This window comes from Gavia stellata, chromosome 6 (genome assembly GCF_030936135.1).
Source record: "Gavia stellata isolate bGavSte3 chromosome 6, bGavSte3.hap2, whole genome shotgun sequence".
In the NCBI taxonomy this organism is placed as follows: domain Eukaryota; kingdom Metazoa; phylum Chordata; class Aves; order Gaviiformes; family Gaviidae; genus Gavia; species Gavia stellata.
The window spans coordinates 57,351,183-57,368,658 of record NC_082599.1 but is presented as its reverse complement, the minus strand read 5'-3'; the positions used below and the strand labels follow the sequence as shown (position 1 = coordinate 57,368,658).

The 17,476-nt window shown below is 44.9% G+C and overlaps 1 protein-coding gene across 1 annotated transcript in view; it reads left to right on the top strand.

Moving 5' to 3' along the window:
* GLI3 (GLI family zinc finger 3) overlaps window positions 1–17,476 on the top strand; it is a 191,268-nt gene that overhangs the window by 82,954 nt on the left and 90,838 nt on the right. Inside the window, exon 3 of the mRNA XM_059818324.1 lies at window positions 16,950–17,055. Coding sequence (XP_059674307.1) covers window positions 16,950–17,055 — 106 coding nt within the window. The remainder of the gene's footprint in view (window positions 1–16,949; window positions 17,056–17,476) is intronic.

Genomic DNA, 17,476 nt, shown 5'->3' with positions numbered 1-17,476 from the left:
GGCATGCACCTCTTGTCCTGAGGGTTTACATGCCACATCTGCCTGGAATGGAGCATATAGCCTGGGTGCTTTAGGAAGTAGCTCCTTAAATTTCTGCCAGAACAGACCAGCCTTGTGTGTGAAGGAGAAGGTAGTATTTGAGTGCTTTTGAAACATCTGTTGGTCTCAGCATCTACCGTACCTCATCACAGGATCATTCATTGCATCCCAGTTTAAGGTTTGTTGTTGGCGATTGTCTCTGTCGTTGGTTCCCCCCAAGTTCTACCCATAATGTACTAATGAATCTGCTGTCCTATGAAAAACAGCTTTCCAGCTCCCACCTGCTTTAACCGTTTGGGACTGTTCAAGTTCTGGAGATCCACTTTGGTGAACTGTAGAAAATGCTAAATATACTCGTTGCTGCTTTATAGCCTTGATCGTGTTTGCACACGAGAAAGGGACAATCCCCTCTTATTTCTTCTTCGTCTGCACCGAAAGGCAGCTTGTGCCACCGTTATTGTAAACATCAGTGAAGTGTTGCCATCTCATTTTGACTAATGAGAATATGTCACCAAGAGGAATCTAGGAGCACAGGCTATTGTTGATGCTGCTTGTTCACATTCCTCTATCAAGAAGGCTGCTGAACTCAAGCGTGATTGAGAGTCTCTCGAGGATGACCCTGGGCTTGGGCATCAAGTGAGAGGTCATTTTTTCCAAAGAGATGTCACCCCAAGTTAAACACTTGGAAAAGACAAGCCATGGTGGTCTCTCGTGGAGCCAAAACAGAGAACTGGATTTCTTCAGTGAATGCTTGTTATGTATTTCACTCTTTAAAGTACATTCATAAGATGCTTACATGAGTTGTTCTCTTTAGCTCATTTGAGGTTTATATTGCTGCAGTATGGGTAGATGAAATGACACTAATTGCAGACTGCTCAAGTAAAGAAAGGAACAGAAATAACACTTTCAGAGGAAGATGAGATGATGCTTTTCTGTGTTCCTAGGACTCTTCTCTCTGTTTGTGGGTCAGAGGATGAGTGATTTCCTTAGCTCTGAACTGACTCTTCCACGGAGCCTGTCTGTTTGTGGCAAGAGGGTGTACTGGATTTGGAACGAAAGCGGTAGACTGTTGGCTGATGCCTGAGATGGAGTGTAGATTAACTCTGGCGCCTCGAACCACCAACCCAACAAAACCATGTGCTGTTTGGGTAGGTATAACTTTTTGCAGAAGCTGAGTGAGATCACTCCAAGAAACAAAATTTAGGAGGTGTCTTTTTAAATACCAGGGCAGGCTGGTGCATCTCCTCCTTGATTCGTGTGATCAAACGGACGGCAAAACTGGGACTTGTACATGCAAACTATTCTTACTTTGCTATTAGTAATATATGAAATAAATACATGCAATAAAGGAATAGACAATGTATTCTCTGTTAAGTCTTGTACAGCATACAGTTATTCCTACCAAAGGTGCTTTAAGGAGAATGGCCAGGCAAATTTCAGCTAGTAGCTGAATGTGCTAGGGAACAAAAAACTGCAACAGAGGACTTGCTGGAATGTTGTAAAAAAAACTTCTGTAGAAGTGGTCTGTTTCAAGTTGAAGATTGGGGAATGGCATAATAAAAAATAAATTGTTTTTCCCCTTTTTGTATTAGAAAAGCCTCAGGCCATAAGCATCTTGAAAGAAGTGGATTTTTTTTTTCACTCTTCTGAATGGATCAGAGTTGCTTGAAGAAAATCATATTGTTTGTACATAACCCACAAGAGCAGCAGGGTTTAGATTCCTATTTTTAGTATCAGTAAGTCAACCAGCTTGGTACGCTGGGAAATCCCCAACTCCTGGCACCTAAAGGTTAATATTATCAGCTCTCCAAGAACTGGTTTAGAAGGTATTTTAGTTCCATTAGCTCAGCTTGTGTTATCAGTTATAATAATAATAGTAAATTTATTGCTTGTATTATTGTAGCTCCTCAAAGAGCTGGATAAGACTGTTATTTTCTCTAGTTCATGATGAAACTTAGGGGGTTTTACTTCCACTTTAAACCTAAATTCAGCCTTTCCGCTAAAATGCTCAGAAAGGATCTTTCTACCTCACATCTTTTTAGTAAACAATCCTCATAAACCCAGATTATAGTCTTAAAGCAGAACATAGAAGAATCCTCAACTCTTAACAGAGAGGACAAAAAAAATACCCTTTGTACAGGAAACATCTATGTAGTCAGATAAAAAATCATTGATACGTGAAGTGCAATTCTGGTATGGACCAAAACTTGTGCAAACAACTTTAAAGATGATCACAGTTAAAACCCACAGATTTTAATGCCAACAGATACCATTTGTAACACACACGTACTGTCCTGCCATCCCCACGTATCCAGGTGTTCAAAATAGTAACTTCGTGTATGTGAGTACGCAAAAGGCTTACATAGCTATTGAAAGATCCTGTACCTACATACCTGCTCATGAGTGGTTTTGTTGGATCTTTTTGTTTGCTCACAGCTTATGAAACCTGGGTGTTTCTCGTTTCCAGCTTTTCTCTGCAACCGTAACAGCTGGAAACATACGTGTGGGTTTTCTCGTTGGGTTTTTTTTTAAATGAAAGCTGAGATTCTTACTTGGTGACATGACTGAAAAGACTGGAGCGTTTAAAAAAAAAAAAAACACTGAAAAGAAAAATAAGATTCATAATAAAATCACAAGAGCTGGCTACACTGACTCCGCTGAAATTAATGGTAAAACAGTCATTGACTTAGTGGGACTTAGTTTAACCCTGAGAATGAAAATAACTGAAAACTATGTTTTGAGTCGCTGCAAGGTTAAAGTTATGGTTGCTGAGGTGTCCTAACCTTCATGTCCATACGTGACAATACTTGATTCCCCTAATAAAAATGTTACCTGCTCTTCTCCTCTTTATGTGATAGTTGGAATAACTTCAGCACTCTTGTGGCTTGCGAACCCTCACCCTACAGCCAGGTGTAGTCAGTCCCTGCTTACGAACTTTTTGAAGGTTTTTTAGAGTTCTGGTGGTTTCTTTTTGCCTGAGAATGGATTTAAGAGCATATGGATAGTTGATAATTTTTTTTTAAGGTTATGTTAAAGTTCTGGGCATACCATGGGTCTGTGCTTTGTGATTGATGTCATCCCGATAGCTTGCTGTGATCGCTCCGACGATGACGGTAATGATGGACGTGGTGAGAGTGCCCTTACTTGTAATGAGGTGCTTCACGTCCTATCCCTCAAACATACAAATGCCAGTATTTTGATGAAAACTTTTCAGTTGTCACAAAGCGGTATAAAGACAGCAGGGAATGACGCCAGACTCTGTTCCTGAGCTGCTTTGCTTTCTTGAGGGTGTATTCCCGGCGAGTGTCCCTAGGAGCCACATGGGCGTGGGGACAGGAGCCTCCTAGCACTGGCTGCCTTCCATCGCCTCGCCTTCTCTCTGTGTCCGGTTGTCTTTTTTCTTCTTCCTCCTTTCATACTTGTTTCTGGGATTCAAGAGTGCGTCATGTGCTCTTGAGGCATTCGAACCACCATGTGTACTTTGTCCAGAAGGAAGTAGCTTAGTGCTTTATCTAGTGATCTGTCGGCTATGCAGTTTTCTCGCTCTTTTGTATGGCTCTCTGCCATGCGCTGATTTAACGACTGGGTTAAGTAGCGATGGAGGTGCAGTAACCTTTCCATTGCGAAGGGTAAAAGTTGCTTCCCTTTGTGGAGCCAAATACGCCAAAGCAGTACTGCTTTTCCAGTTTAACAGGTTTAGCTGATGTTACTGGATTGCCACCGAGTTTATTATAGTTTCATAACTCACCCAGGGCTGGCAGCGAACGTTTTGGTTTTTCTTTCTTTGCCTGTGCAGCGGTGATAGTCATCGGGGCTCTCAGCCCTGCAGATAATCTCTTCAGGGTTATCATTTACTTACAAACAGACGTGTGAAGTATTTGTGAAAAGGCTTTTGAAGTGGCGTTGCAGGCGGATGCTGCCCGGAGCTGCAGAGCAGGCGGTGTTTACACAGGGGCAGAGGATTTCTCTGCCCGGCGTGGTTCTCCTCAAGTGCTCGTATTCTGCGGCTACGCTGTTTGCCTTTCTAATGAAGTGAACTGTTTGTTTGAAATATGTGGTAGAAGGTATTTAAACAGAGACTAAAGTAAACTTTGGGGCTGTTCAAATAAGCCATGCATATCTGGTTTGTGAAGTGAAGGAAAACAATTTGGCTGCAGCTTACCTCTGGGAAGGGCAGTTAGGAGCTGTTTAAATAACGAACTGGGCTGTGGCGGATGTTGCTGCAGCCTCTTACGGGCCTTTGGTGATGACTGCTGCTCATGTAGGCATTCCTTGGGATGCTGCCTCGATGGAGAGCTCAAAATTACTGTCGTTATTTAAAAAGGGGATTTATTCATTAGCTGCGAAAACCTGGGTACATTCATATTTGATTAAAACCATCCCAATTAGACAATGGACTGTTGAGAGCCAACATATGCTGTTGCCTTTATAACGTCATTAGTAACCCAGAGTCCCTACTTTGAAATAAGATCGTGCCCGAGTGCGCAGACATCTGTTTCTGCCTAGCCAGATGGAGGTCAGCAACATAACTTAAACTGCTAATCCTCATTGTGGAGAGGGGAACAGGAATCTGAGGAAGGTAGTAACAAATGAACTTGGATCCTACTCCTGGCAAGGCACGAGGTATCGATGGCTGATACAATGCTTGGAACATGCACTGCAGAGCTCTGGTAATAAGTTTCTGCCTAACCGCAAGCAGAAGTTCAGAGAGCGAAGGAGGGCTGGGAAAAGTGATACTCTTTGTGGTTATGGCATTACAATTCGTCTCGGAGAGCCTCACTGCTGTTCCCGGCTCTGCCACAGTTGTGCCTAGTGGGAGCGTTAGTCGGCTGTGGCACACCGGCTCTCAACAATGACTGGCAAAACGGAGATCTTGATGGTGGGGAGCGCTTTTCACCCCCTGCCATAGCACAAAACAATTAAAACCGGTCATGTGGGGAGTTCAGGAGCAGAGATTTCCAGCCCTGTCCAATAGAGACCATATGTTTCCATCCATCATTTATATTTTTTTGGTGGGGAAGAAAGCACCAAGTTAGTTGGGACTACAATGCCCCATCCTCTGGCATTGTTTCCCCACGCATTCTCCTCGGGAGCAAGGGGAGTCACAACACTTCAGACTCCTTCGGTTCAGCATAGAGATTAAAACAAACAAAAAGTCCTTATGCTCCCGGAGTGCAATAAATATGCTAGAATTTCAATAGGATCCAAAAAAGCGACAATAGTAGCATTAAGAGCTGGCAAATCCTTTGATGTTATTGACCAGAAAAGGGCTGCTGTCGTCTCTGTCGCAAACATTTAAACTTTTGACCTCCAACCTTTGTGTCAAACGGCTTTTCCATATGGAGGGTTACTATACCTCTCTGAGTGCCACTGCATTTAGTAGAGCATCAAACACTTCGCTGGCAGGAAACTGATGCTTAATGCGTTGGAAAAGCTCCAAGATTGCCGGAGAGGGGGACTGAGGAGAGCTGTCCCCTCTTCTTCTGCCGCAGGGTAGATGAAGTCCCCTGCCAAGTCCCCTGTTTTCCTGTAGCCAGATTGCGTCTGAACTCTGCACAGAAATGCAGAAGGGAGGATTGCATCTCGGTGGGCAGGAGACAGACATCTTAAGTTATTTTTATTACCAGCATGTGCTTGACGTTAGCTGTCGACCAAAGCCCTCTTTTGTGCAGCGTGTTGTGCAAACATACAACTGAAAGATGGGCTTTTACAGGCTCGGGAAGTCTTCGCGCTCGTGCCGCAGAGCTGTATGGGCCGAAGCCCCGCAGCTCGGGCACTGCTCTTGGTGATGTGCTGGCTGAGTGTCAGGGGAAGGGGTTTGCAGCCGTATTGGCCTTGGGGATCGTGCCAGGAGTGCGCAGAGCGTGAGGGGCCGTACTGGCCCACGCCACAGGTCCGTCTAGCGTGGTATCCTTTCTAAGCAATGACCACAGGCAGATGCCCAGGAGTTAATGTAAAAGCATAGCAGGTGATTCTCCTCTCCTTTTGCCCCCCAAGCACTCTCCCAACTTCCCAATATTTGCAGTCCAGAAATTTCCTGCTCCGTGAGCGGTTTCTATGCATTTGGATCCTTACTGCGTTTCTCTTCTGTGACTTTCCCCCTTAAATGACTGAGGCCGTTTAAGTCTTCGGTGTCAGAGACCGGGGCCCTGTTGTGGTAAGCGCTATAGACGGGTGACGTAAAGATGGAAATTGCCCTGAAGAGTTTGCTTTTATGCTGTTGCTATGCAGAAAAATCTTTGCTAATGCCGTGGGCTGCTTTGCCTGCTACTGCGTTTGTATGCTTCTGCCTGTTTGCATCTCCGTTCTTCCATTTTTCCTTTTCTCTCATTAATGGGAGTGTTTTTCCTCCCTGGCGAGGCTGGACCTACCCACGCAGTCCGTGACACTCGAGTCCTAGCAGTGAGGCTTGTGCGAGTGGGACGCAGCGCGGGCAGGAGGGCTCAGGAGATGCCGGAGCTGGTTCTGCAGCCAGGTGCCCTCTGCAGTCGTGTGCCCCTACTCCGCGGCTCTGATGCAGCCTCTGGTTTTGACACGTCGTGCCGCTAACTCTGGGCTGTCCTCACGGTGCACGAGGACCATGAGCACTAATTGAGCTGAGGCTGTCGACGCCGATTTTTTTGATTTGTGTTTTTAAACAAGCGTGCTCAGACATAAGTGCCCTACATCCCATTTCTCAGGGGTGGTGCTAGCTGTAAGTGGGTGATGTAAAGGCTTGGCCGCTTTTTGGTAAGCGGCACTTAGTTCCTGTTGGAGAGGGAGAACCACCCGGAGTAACGATGAAATCTCAATATGAGTATAGTCGTTCTCCCCTTTATTCAAGCTTACAGAGTATATATAGACAGATGCCAAGAACACGCGTCCGCAACAGTTGTATAATTGGCTTACAGCCTCTGTTCACGCGCCAGGGCGGTGAGTGTGATTGGTACAGTGCTCTTGTGCACGCACAGGAGCACTTCTCCTCTTCGTGGATGTAGCTCCTTCTTCTTGTTTACCATTCCACTGTCTCTTATCACAACAGGCTTTCAAGGACAGTTAGCGGTTCCCTCTGAGCCTTCCCCCTCATCAGAGACTGGGTTGCTCATGGGAATCAGATCGTGTCCCTTGTTACTAAGCCATTCCTCCACAAGTTCCCAAATCCAGAGAAGCGTAGGCTGGATCCTGCCACTATGTCTGCAGAGAACAAGAGAGGGGATGAAGGTGAAGGTGTCGATAGGACTTTGTGAGGAACTTCCCATATGCCGTAGAGAGAAAAGCACTTTGGTGGGGAAGAGGAAATGGCAGGATCCTAATAATAATCCTAAAAACCCAACAAAAAGCGTGGTTATATCTAAAGCTGATACTCTTACTCTCTGAGTAATAAGAAGCAAAGAAGTTGTCTGTAAAGAAAAACAAACTTTAAAAAAGGTCGTGAGCAAAACCCAAGAGAGTTTCTTAAAGAACAAGCTGTTTTAGGCAGTTGAACCACTCTTTTCAAGGAATTAAAGAAATAATGGGTAGTGGATAAAATACTGTTATTTCAGCTCTTTGTTGGGACCTCTCACTGAAGAGGGTCAGAGCGTCTCAGAAAGGATATCTCTGTGTTAATGGTGACCAGACTGAGGCACAGGGAAGTGACATAATTTGACTATGGCCCTTTTTGTTAAAAACGTTTGCCTCAAAGTTTTGCTTGAAAAAACGAACTCAGATTGACTGGGACATCGACAATATGACATTCTCAAAAATAGGCTGAATGAGCACTTAGGATAAATGTCGATACAGCAAATTAAGGGAACTGGCTGTACTTTCCATCTTCAGTACTGATCTGAAACAAAAGGTACCCAGCATAAAAATGAAATATAGGGGAGAGGCTCTCTAAGAAGCTGTGGGAGGATGAGAGAACAAGGAGGAAGAAAACAGCTTAAAGTCAAGTATTTAGAAATGTCAAGAACTAATAACCAAGAGCCAGTTTGTGTTGCCCTTACTTGACTTGAGCAGTGCCCGTTTCACCAGTGGTCCCTTAGAAATGGTAGGGTAGCTCACTGCCACGTGATGAAGGCACTGTCTCATAGTGGGAAAATGAAAGGTAATGGTATTTGAGACTGTGTATAAGAAACACATACCCCTGCTGGAAAGAGAAATTTGCAGAAATAGGTTATTTGTATTATAAATTTCTCAGGCTGCCTCTTCCTAAACAGTGTCATGTCAGCCTACATGAAAACCTGATGCCCAGGACCGCAGGGGTGACAGCTATATATTTCTCCCAAGCTGGAAGAAACCCAGGGAGTGAAAACAAGTGACTGTGATTAATTTAGAATATGGACATAGAGATTAAAGGATGCAATAAATTTATATTATTGAGTGGCCTGACAGCTCAAGTGATAACTATCTGCTCATCTGCAAGAGCTTGAAGAGTGTAAACACCACAGAAGGAGAGTAATTGCTAAGGATGGTACAGAGAGAAGCTAAATAATTATGAATATTTGGATGAAATTTTAAGAAATCAGGTTGAACAGCAGGGAAAAAGAAGTCTCTCTGAGTGTTCATCTGATTGTGCATCCCATAGAATCTGAACTGTTTTAATATCTAAAAATAGACATAATTGATCTAATTATACTTTTCCCTCTCTAATTCCTATCACGCCATAAATTACTCATCAAAGCTGCTAAGTATAACCTATTTCCAAGTCTTTCACCCTGTGGTCCAGACCTTCAGCTGCTGGAAATCTGTTTAGCTACGCTGATTTTCATCGTGCTAGACTGATACCCAACCGTTTGAGGTTTGGCCTTTCAAATAGCTTCTAAACTTGATTCTGGTACACAGAAGAGCACACAAGTCTCCAAAGCGTCACTTAAACAAATAACATTTGCAGACTGGCTCATGCTGCTGCTTTATCAACTTCCAAGGATGTCAGCGAAGCTTGTTGAATTACCTGACTTGTCTTTATTTGTTCCCACATCAAGTCAACAGCAATACAAGGATTATTTCTGGATTTTTTTCCTAGTTTCTATTACCTCTCCTTAGCCACATTTACCTTCGCGTCTTACAGATATTTGTCATTGCTGAGTTAATGCGTGCAGCTGATAGCGGGGCATATGAAGGCTTTCCTTGAGCTGTGTTGAGCCGTAGGGAGTAACCAAACTGTTGTGTGGCAGCTCCTCGTTCCCACTGGTCAGGAAGCCCATGTTAAACCTCTGCTTAGGAGTAGTTTGGAGTTGAGAGCCTCGCTGTGAGATTTCTCCTCTCTCCAGCGTGGATCAGGATTTATTTCTTTATAATCTTTTCATTTCCTTAGTTTCCACTTTGTAGCTCACCTTCAACCACTGGAATTTGCTGTGTGTAACAGAAATGGGTATGCACATGTACGTAGGTACAAATTATTTGTGTATATATTGGGGTTATGGATCCAGTTACGTGCTGCTCGTAGGGGAGGAAACGCTGTGGATGGGATCCTTCATGCACATGTGTAATCAAAGGTGGGAAGCATTCCAGAGCAGCTGGGTGAAACCACTTGTCTGGGGTTGTTGAGAGTTAAACATGGATGCTTGTTTTGTTTTCCATAATTCCTGGGGAGGAACTTTTAAGCAGTGAAAGATGCGCTCACGCATGGTGGCAGGAGAAGTTGGGGTGAGCAACAGCAAAACAGCAAGCGTGTTGCAAGGCAGAAGCTGAATTATTTTTTTGCTGCAGAGTCCATCGGAGGTAGTGGAGGGAGGGATTTCTTTTGTCAGCTTTCTGGCAGAGGACAATTTGTCATTTTCTTGCAGAGACCACGTTATTAAGTTTGTTAAGAAATGCTGCAAGGGATCCAGAGGTTATGAAAAAGATGAGCTGTGCCGTACCAAGAGCCAGCTGCGTAAGATAAAACAATTTTCCCTCCAAGTAACTTGGTGATGAGGCTAAGACGTCTCATTGTCATTGTCTTTTCCTGAAAGCACGGGCCAACGTACAGATGCTGGGCTGTATGCAGCTGTTGCTTGTGTTCCTGAGGGTTTTCTAAGGTTGTTTATAGGATGAAGCAGCCAGTATTGCTTGGGTGGAAGGAGCTACTGAGGTGGGATATTCCTGGTGCGTTTCCACCAATTTGCTGTTTGTTCTTGGGCAAACTCTGCTGGTGGAGTGCCTTGGCTTTCCTCCTCTGAAAACGTGTGTCCCGGGGGGGCTGTGGGGCGGCAGTGCTGTGCCTGCCCCGCTCACCGGGCAAGTTCACGACCGCATGATCAGGGCGGCACAAGGAGTCCTTCCTTCGCTTATCAGCGAGTCCATCCCAGTGGAAACAGTGATTTGTAAGTCACTGGGCTGTGATGAATCATAAATTATGTTCTTAAAGAATTTGAGACTTTTCAGTCCAGGGTGGTTTGTATATGCAATATTTTTATTACCCTGCAAGTCTGTCTCTTCTTTTTCTTTCTTTTTTGGATGGGCAAATAGCAGGGAGCACTGGAGTCAGTTGAATGGACTTGAGGAAGTTTAGTTAGTATTCCAGAAGGCAGTCCTGCTCCTCAGACAGCAGAGTTGCAGTGACTGGGAGGAATAATAAAGCGTTCAAACTGAAATCAATCCAGCAGTTATTTAGCCAATACCTGCAACAAATTTGGCATATTAAAGATCTCTCAGTGCCAGCTGATGAAATCATTTCCAGCCACTTTTCTTCCAGCACACCGATAACTGCTCTTCCTTCATGTGTTTGGCATGATGGTTGTTGTGGAACTACTAAAAACAAGAAAACGTGTTCCTACAAGGTGTTTAAGTTTACAGAGTAAAAAGTGGTAAAATGGATGGCAGGGATCTAAGATGCCCCAAAGTCTTAATTTTTGGTTTTGCAAAGGTAGAAATTATTTTTCAGCCATAACAAGAGGCACAGAGCTGGAGCTGTGCTCTGGTTTGTGAGGTTTGGCCTGGAACTCCTGTGGTTTATTTTTAAGATCAGTGTATAGGCTGTGCAAGCACAAGCAGAGGGTAGGGAGGGGAAGCCTGGTCATCATTAATACACACAGACACATGGAATAGATGTGATCTGATTGAAAATTGTGTTTTTCTCCGAAAGTGTTATATCTGCTGTATGTTACCACAATTAACATTTAGCGTTACTGAAATGGAGAGGACTTACCAATTAAAAATTATTGTTCTCGCGCTCTCTCTGTCCGTTTCTTGGCTTTATCCATTTATATGCTCTTTTTCCCAGTTTTGCCATGGCTTTTTCCTTCTTAAAATCTCCTCCTCTGTCAAGTCAGATAGCGAGTAGTCACATCCGTGTCAACACGACGGTTGCCACATTGGAAGCGTGCGCGTGCATGCACGCACACATGGGCACGCACACACGCATGGAAAAGCCTCCTGAGATAACTGCCTGTAGCACATCTGCGGATCAGCCTGCAAGTAAGCAGTGCTTCAGATGGCAGCCAGCCACGCTGAAGCAGCAACCCCAGTCACGGTAGGGAGACTCTTCAAAGTGCACAAGTTAAGTGCACGCATTAACGTGTGGCTGTGGCTCAGTCATTTTTCTTCCTGATTAAAGCCTCTGTATAAGCATACGTAGAGAACATAACTCACCCCTCTTTGAAAGAGAACTAAAAAACCCCCCAAAGACAACACGTGCTCTTGCTGAGCCCTAACGCAAGCTGTAATTAAAGAGAAATCCAAAATAAGATCTTTGCTTGGCAAAAAAGAACCTAATTCTTGCCATAAAACCTGGCGATACCATTAAGTTCAGATCAGTTGAAGTGAACGTACATGAAGAAACAGTGGTGCCCTTAGGGACTCTGCAAACCTGAATATTAGAAAATTCCCATCTGGTGATCAGCTTACGAACTAAAGGAAGTGTAGAAATTTGCTGGCAAACTCTTCAAAACTGTTCTGCGTATTGAAAAGACATTAGCGGGGAGGCTATATTTTGCCTGATATTGTTTCTGTTACATCTGGTGTGAAAGCTTGGTACCACCAAGTTCAGCATCAAGAGCATAATGAATTTAAGCGGGACGGAGATTTCACCTTAAATGAGGTTTTATCTGAGATAGAGTTTTGCAGTTGGCTCAAGTCTGACATTTAATTTGGGGAGCTGATTGTCCTGAGGACAAAGCTGCTAAAACATAACGAGGGCTTCCTGTGTTGGGCTTGAGTCCTGTGTTTGCTCGGCCCTGATCTCACAACACAGGCGCAGGCATCGCGGCCGCTCTGGGCATGTTTGAGCTGAGGCAGGGGTTTTCTACAGTAGCAAATGTTTTCTTGATGTGCTGAAAAACGCAGCCTGTCATCTCAGCAGCCGTCTTGTTCAAGGGTTTGGCAGGAATCACAAGGTGCTTGAGTGAGTCAGCTGAGAGCAGAATGTTTTACTAGCCTTACCACCACTGCCAAACTTTCCAAATGTAGCGATCCCCTAAACGAACACGGCTTATTTGAGAGACTACGGAGTCTACAGAAAAGTTAGCCTTGACTTCAGCGAGCTTCGGAGCAGCCTAACCTCTTTGCCGGTTTCTCGAGATGTTGCACGGCACCTTTGAGCCAGCTGGCATCGTCTGCCTTTCCACCGAGTCTTGCGGTGAATTGCTGCTGCCTGCTACATCTCATCAGACTTCAGGTTTGCTGTTCAGGAGCAAAGACCATACCTGTCACTTCTTCCAGTTTCTTTCCCTCGATGCTGCAGCAGAGCCCTAGGTTGCCGACTTCCAGAGAGCAAGCGTAGGTCTCTTCTTTTTTCCTGTATGGGAGTGATTGTAGTTTGAGAGAGATGATCCTATTCACTTTCTTTAAGAAGGCAAGAAAGGTTCTTGAAGAAATAAAAAGGCACGTTTTACACAACAAAAAGTCAGCATAAATTGACACATTTTCTAGAAAATCTCACAGTGCTAAAATTGATGAGTTTGTAGCATTTGAGGCAGTTGTATCTCCCATTTTGTTTTGAGGAGACCTTGTTGGCTATGAAGGAGACAGGAGAGCATCTGAAGGAAGCTTACAGTAGTAGGCAGCAGAGAACTCAGAAGAAGGCAACAGCTACCAAATTCAGCAATGCGTGAGGAATGTGTTTAAGTGTATTTCCAGTGCCTTGGCATGTCCTTACAAGTTCTTGAAAACAGCGGAATTTAAGCACAGAATCAGATACTTCTGCTGAATTGGAGCTGAGGGCTCCAAATACGCAGGCAGCATCTGTCCGTCCTGACTCCTGTACTGTATGCTTACGTCAGGGAGTCTCTGGAAGGATGTAGTTGAAGGATTGGTCCAGGAATTCACGGTTGCCGTTGGATGTCTGGAAGAAAACTGCCTGGCATACGCTGTGGAAGTTTGCATCTCAGCCAGAATTTTAAAGAAGTTGCAAATGGTAATAAATAATTTCCCGAGCAGAATAGGAAGTTAGATTTTGTCAATTCGTTGTGTTGAGAGGAGTTCCTCTTTGTTAAGGGTAAGAGTTTTGTTCCTCCCACTTCAAATGAGAAGCGTGAAAATGTCATTATAGTCAGAGCAGGTATCCTGTCTTTTACGCTAAGTTGCCACCTGATTTTCTAGGTGGGTAGAGCATTTCTCACGAACAGCCAGGAGCTGCATAGGTCCTGATTCAGTTCTAGCCGGTGAGTAGTCTCACTCATTCTTTACTCAGCTACAGCATAAATAGTAGTGGCAGAATGTGCCTGTAATATTCTGATGGTGCCTTTAATGAAATAGTTACTGGGCGGGATATGAAAAAGCTATGTGAAACTGGCCACTGCCCAAGTTACTGCTTTGCAAACTTCTTACTATGTATTGTCATATAAATACATGTCAACCGATTACAGTTTTATGAATTTTCAAGTGAATTCCAAGTGAAGCCCTGGACGATGGATGCTTTGGCAGGTCTCTGTTTGATCTAAGAGCATTTCCATATAAATATTCAATGCTCTTCAAAGTGGAGTGGTTTTGGACCCCCAAGCACGTAGAATTTACTGCCTACCTCTGCGCTGAGGGCTGACCCAAACACGGCGGAATTTGAATTCCCTCAGTAAAATTGACTCCACTAGTTCTGCACATTATTCTCCCTGTCTCCCATTTAGCATGTTAGTCTGCTGACAGTAGAGTACACAGCACTTAGCAGCTGGTTTGTGGAACCATCAGTCAGGAAATTATATGATAAATAGGAGGTAGCCAGGTTTAGTGGCACTTTATTCTGCTTCAGCAGTTTTAGCCTGACTTTGGAAAAGTCATCATGTGGTTTTTCTTAAGGCTTGCAACAGGAGATGGCTACAGTCTAGTAACTTATTACACATACACTTGAGTTATGATGTTCACCAGCTGTATTGCTCATGTGTAAATAATAAACTGTGAGATGGATAATTATGTTGGGTTTTGATACGCAGCCCTGCTCCGGTCGGTGCAGGGCTGACGGAGACAGCTCCCTGTGCCGTGATGGAGTACGGCTGTTTCCCAGATGGAAACTGCAAACAAGATGCAACCAAGATACACAAAGGAGCTTAATGTGTGAGGACTCAGAAAGGTGTTCTTGGAGATTTATATCCCATGTGTTAAATACAACTTGTTGGTGCTCTGCACTGCATAGGTCCTACAAAGAGGAATATCATTTTTGGGTCGTTTAACACTAATTTTCCATTTCCCAGGTAGGGGAAGATAGATGATCACATTCAGGAGGGTTAAATGGTGTTCCGCTGCATAAATACTGGGACTGTTTTTAATGGGTGGGTGCTCAGGCTGGGTGAGGGTTGGGACAGTGAGGAGGCTCAGCATCCGGAGCGGGATTGCTTGCCGTGGCCAGGTGGAGCCCGTCCTGTCTGCATGAATAAGGGTGACAAAATCTCTGTGGTCTCACCTGTGCTCCCCAGACTTACTCTTCGGAGATGCGTAGGGCAGAGAAGGACTTGCCTGTGCATCTGTGAGGGCGTGAGCGACTTCCTTCTTCGCTGAAAAAACAGTGGCAGAGTTTTTATGGTAAAATGCCAGTCATCTGCTTTAAAACCTCCTCCCTTCGCCTTACGCTGCTGTAGCCAAATACCAGCGAAGAAGGGAATGGGACAGGCAGGGAGATGTGCTAAAACACACTTCTCGTGCCCCTTTTCCCCTTCTCCACCTTGGTGGCTGGTGACGAATGTGTTTCGGGAGGTGGCAGCAAGCGTCCTCCACTCGGACGGTGACAGTGTGTTCACAGGGGTACGCGGTCATCTGTGACCCCCCTCCACTCCTGCTGAAGCCCAGGAGTGCTCGGCATGGGGAGTGAAGCTTGTAACAGATTGCATGCCAAGGTCCCGTCGGTGCAGCAGAACCGGAATTAAATCTACCGCGAGTTTGAGCTCCCAGCTCACAGTAGTAAGCCACAATTATTTTTCATTTGCGGTGCCTAAGCCCTGAGTCAGTAAATGGCAGAAATGTGCTGTGGCTGGTCACACGCTGGTGAGGTTTCACAAAATCAAGCCATGAAACTGGACAGGCCCTGTCAGATGTTTCCAGATTTGCCTGAAATACTGGGAATATTTCCTCACAATTTACGTGATTTCCCCTCCATCCCCTCTGTTTACTCCCTCAGGGCCATGAGGTTTGTTCCTCTAGCTCTTTCTCCCCCTTCAAAACATAAAAATAAACCAACCCAACTTTTGACAAACGCCAAGGGGAAAAAATTCCTTTTTTTTTTTAACCATCTCTAGTTGGCGTGAGGGAACTGCTTCCACAGATAACGTAATCAAAGAGGAGGATTACATTTTGCTGAGTAGGAAAGGCAGGAAATACAAAGAAGATACCTTCAAGAGTCAGCAGGCACAACCGAAATAGGCTTAGTTTTACTGCCAGTGCATAATTAAAGTTTTCTTTCTTTCTAGAAGCATTTTAGTGAATCTGTGACATGACCTAACGTCTGTACTTCTCACTTTTGGTGTCGGATAAACACATGACTTCATCCAAAGTGGCGATTGGGTAATAACTGGGCAGGATGGGTTTGTTTTGTGCTGCTGGAGATGCTCAGCATCTCATTTGAATTTTGAGCATTTGGGAGGCAGCGATGAGCGGCGCGGTCGGCATTAACCTCCTTTCGGTGCACACGCATGGCACCGGTGTGCTGGTGCGGAGAGCCGTGGTCCGTGTGCACCGTGCCCTCCAAAGCCGGGAGGCAATCCTGCTGCGGGGCGGGCAGAGTCCGTGGGGGAGCATTCCCACTTTTGTCAGCCTCGTCACCGAGGCTCTCCGGAAACAGCGGGGAACGTGAGCCCCGGCAGCTGCAAAACGCCCCTGTCCTGCGAAAGCCTTGGAGGAGACGGGGCAGGGGAGCTTACTGCAGCTGTGGGTCCCGGGGTCTCCAGCCACTGGAACAAAGAAAGCACCCTTCCTTTTTAAGAGCGGTGTATGAAATGAGTCCCCCTGTCCTCAGGCACATTCCTCTGGATGCGGCCGTGGGTGTGACGCAGTTAAGCATCTCCACTATGGCCTTTCCCAATTGCATTTCCCTTTTAACTCCGTTGTCTGATTTACTCCAGATAGTCATTTCTCAGCACGCCGCTTCAGTTTTGCTTTCCGCTGTAGGATTGTGTGTGCATCTCTGAGGATATACTTTTTTTTATTGCATTGTAGTCTCTGCTTAGGCTTTTCATCCTGGGATGATTTTTTTCTTGTTTTAATAAAAAAATAAATAAATCAGGAATGCTTATGAAAGGCTTGATGGTCCTTTTGATCTGACACTTCGCATATGGGCACATAATTATTTATTAAAGCCTTTTTTACGTCCCTTTCCATTTAAGCTTTAAAAAGAGAATATTAAAATTAGTAAATACATATTAATGCAAACACTGTGGGCCAAACTCTCCTCCCAGGCAGACCTGACTGACTGCAGCAGGGAAGGAGAATGCGACCTGTAAGTCGTAGCGCTGTTGACATATGCTTTTCAGTATCTGTTCCGTCTTTATGAATGTTGTGTTTAAAGAGTTGTTGGAGATACTCAGATCCGGGAACCTCACTTGTTTTTTCAGATCCGCCTCACCTCTTTCCAGCATTCCACCCTCCTGTACCAATTGATGCGAGACATCATGAGGGACGCTACCATTATGAGCCATCTCCCATTCCTCCTCTGCATGTGTGAGTATTCAGTATTTCCCCTCGCTTCAGCTGCCTAGAAGAACGGGCAAGTATACGAACCTTTACAGTGCTTAAAGCCGTGCACCTGGAGCGCTTTGCCAGTCTTGCTGGAGAGCGAGAGTTACTTTGGGAAAGCATCAAGGTTATCTGTTTGTGAAGGAAAACCCAGGCTGGTGCCTGAGGAATTCCTCTTATAATAGGTGGCTGGGAAGTATTACCTATGTGTTTTGCTGACAATTATTCTGTGTGCTGTCGTTCCATAAATACTAAATTAAAAAGGGCTGAACCCTATGAGATACAGCCAGACAAAACAGGTGTTTTGTCTGTATTAGGCTTGGGATTCTTCATAGCTAAAATTTCCTCCCGTGCCAAAGGTGGTTGTTTTTTTTTCTTTCTTTCCCAGTGACTGCTATGAAGCATA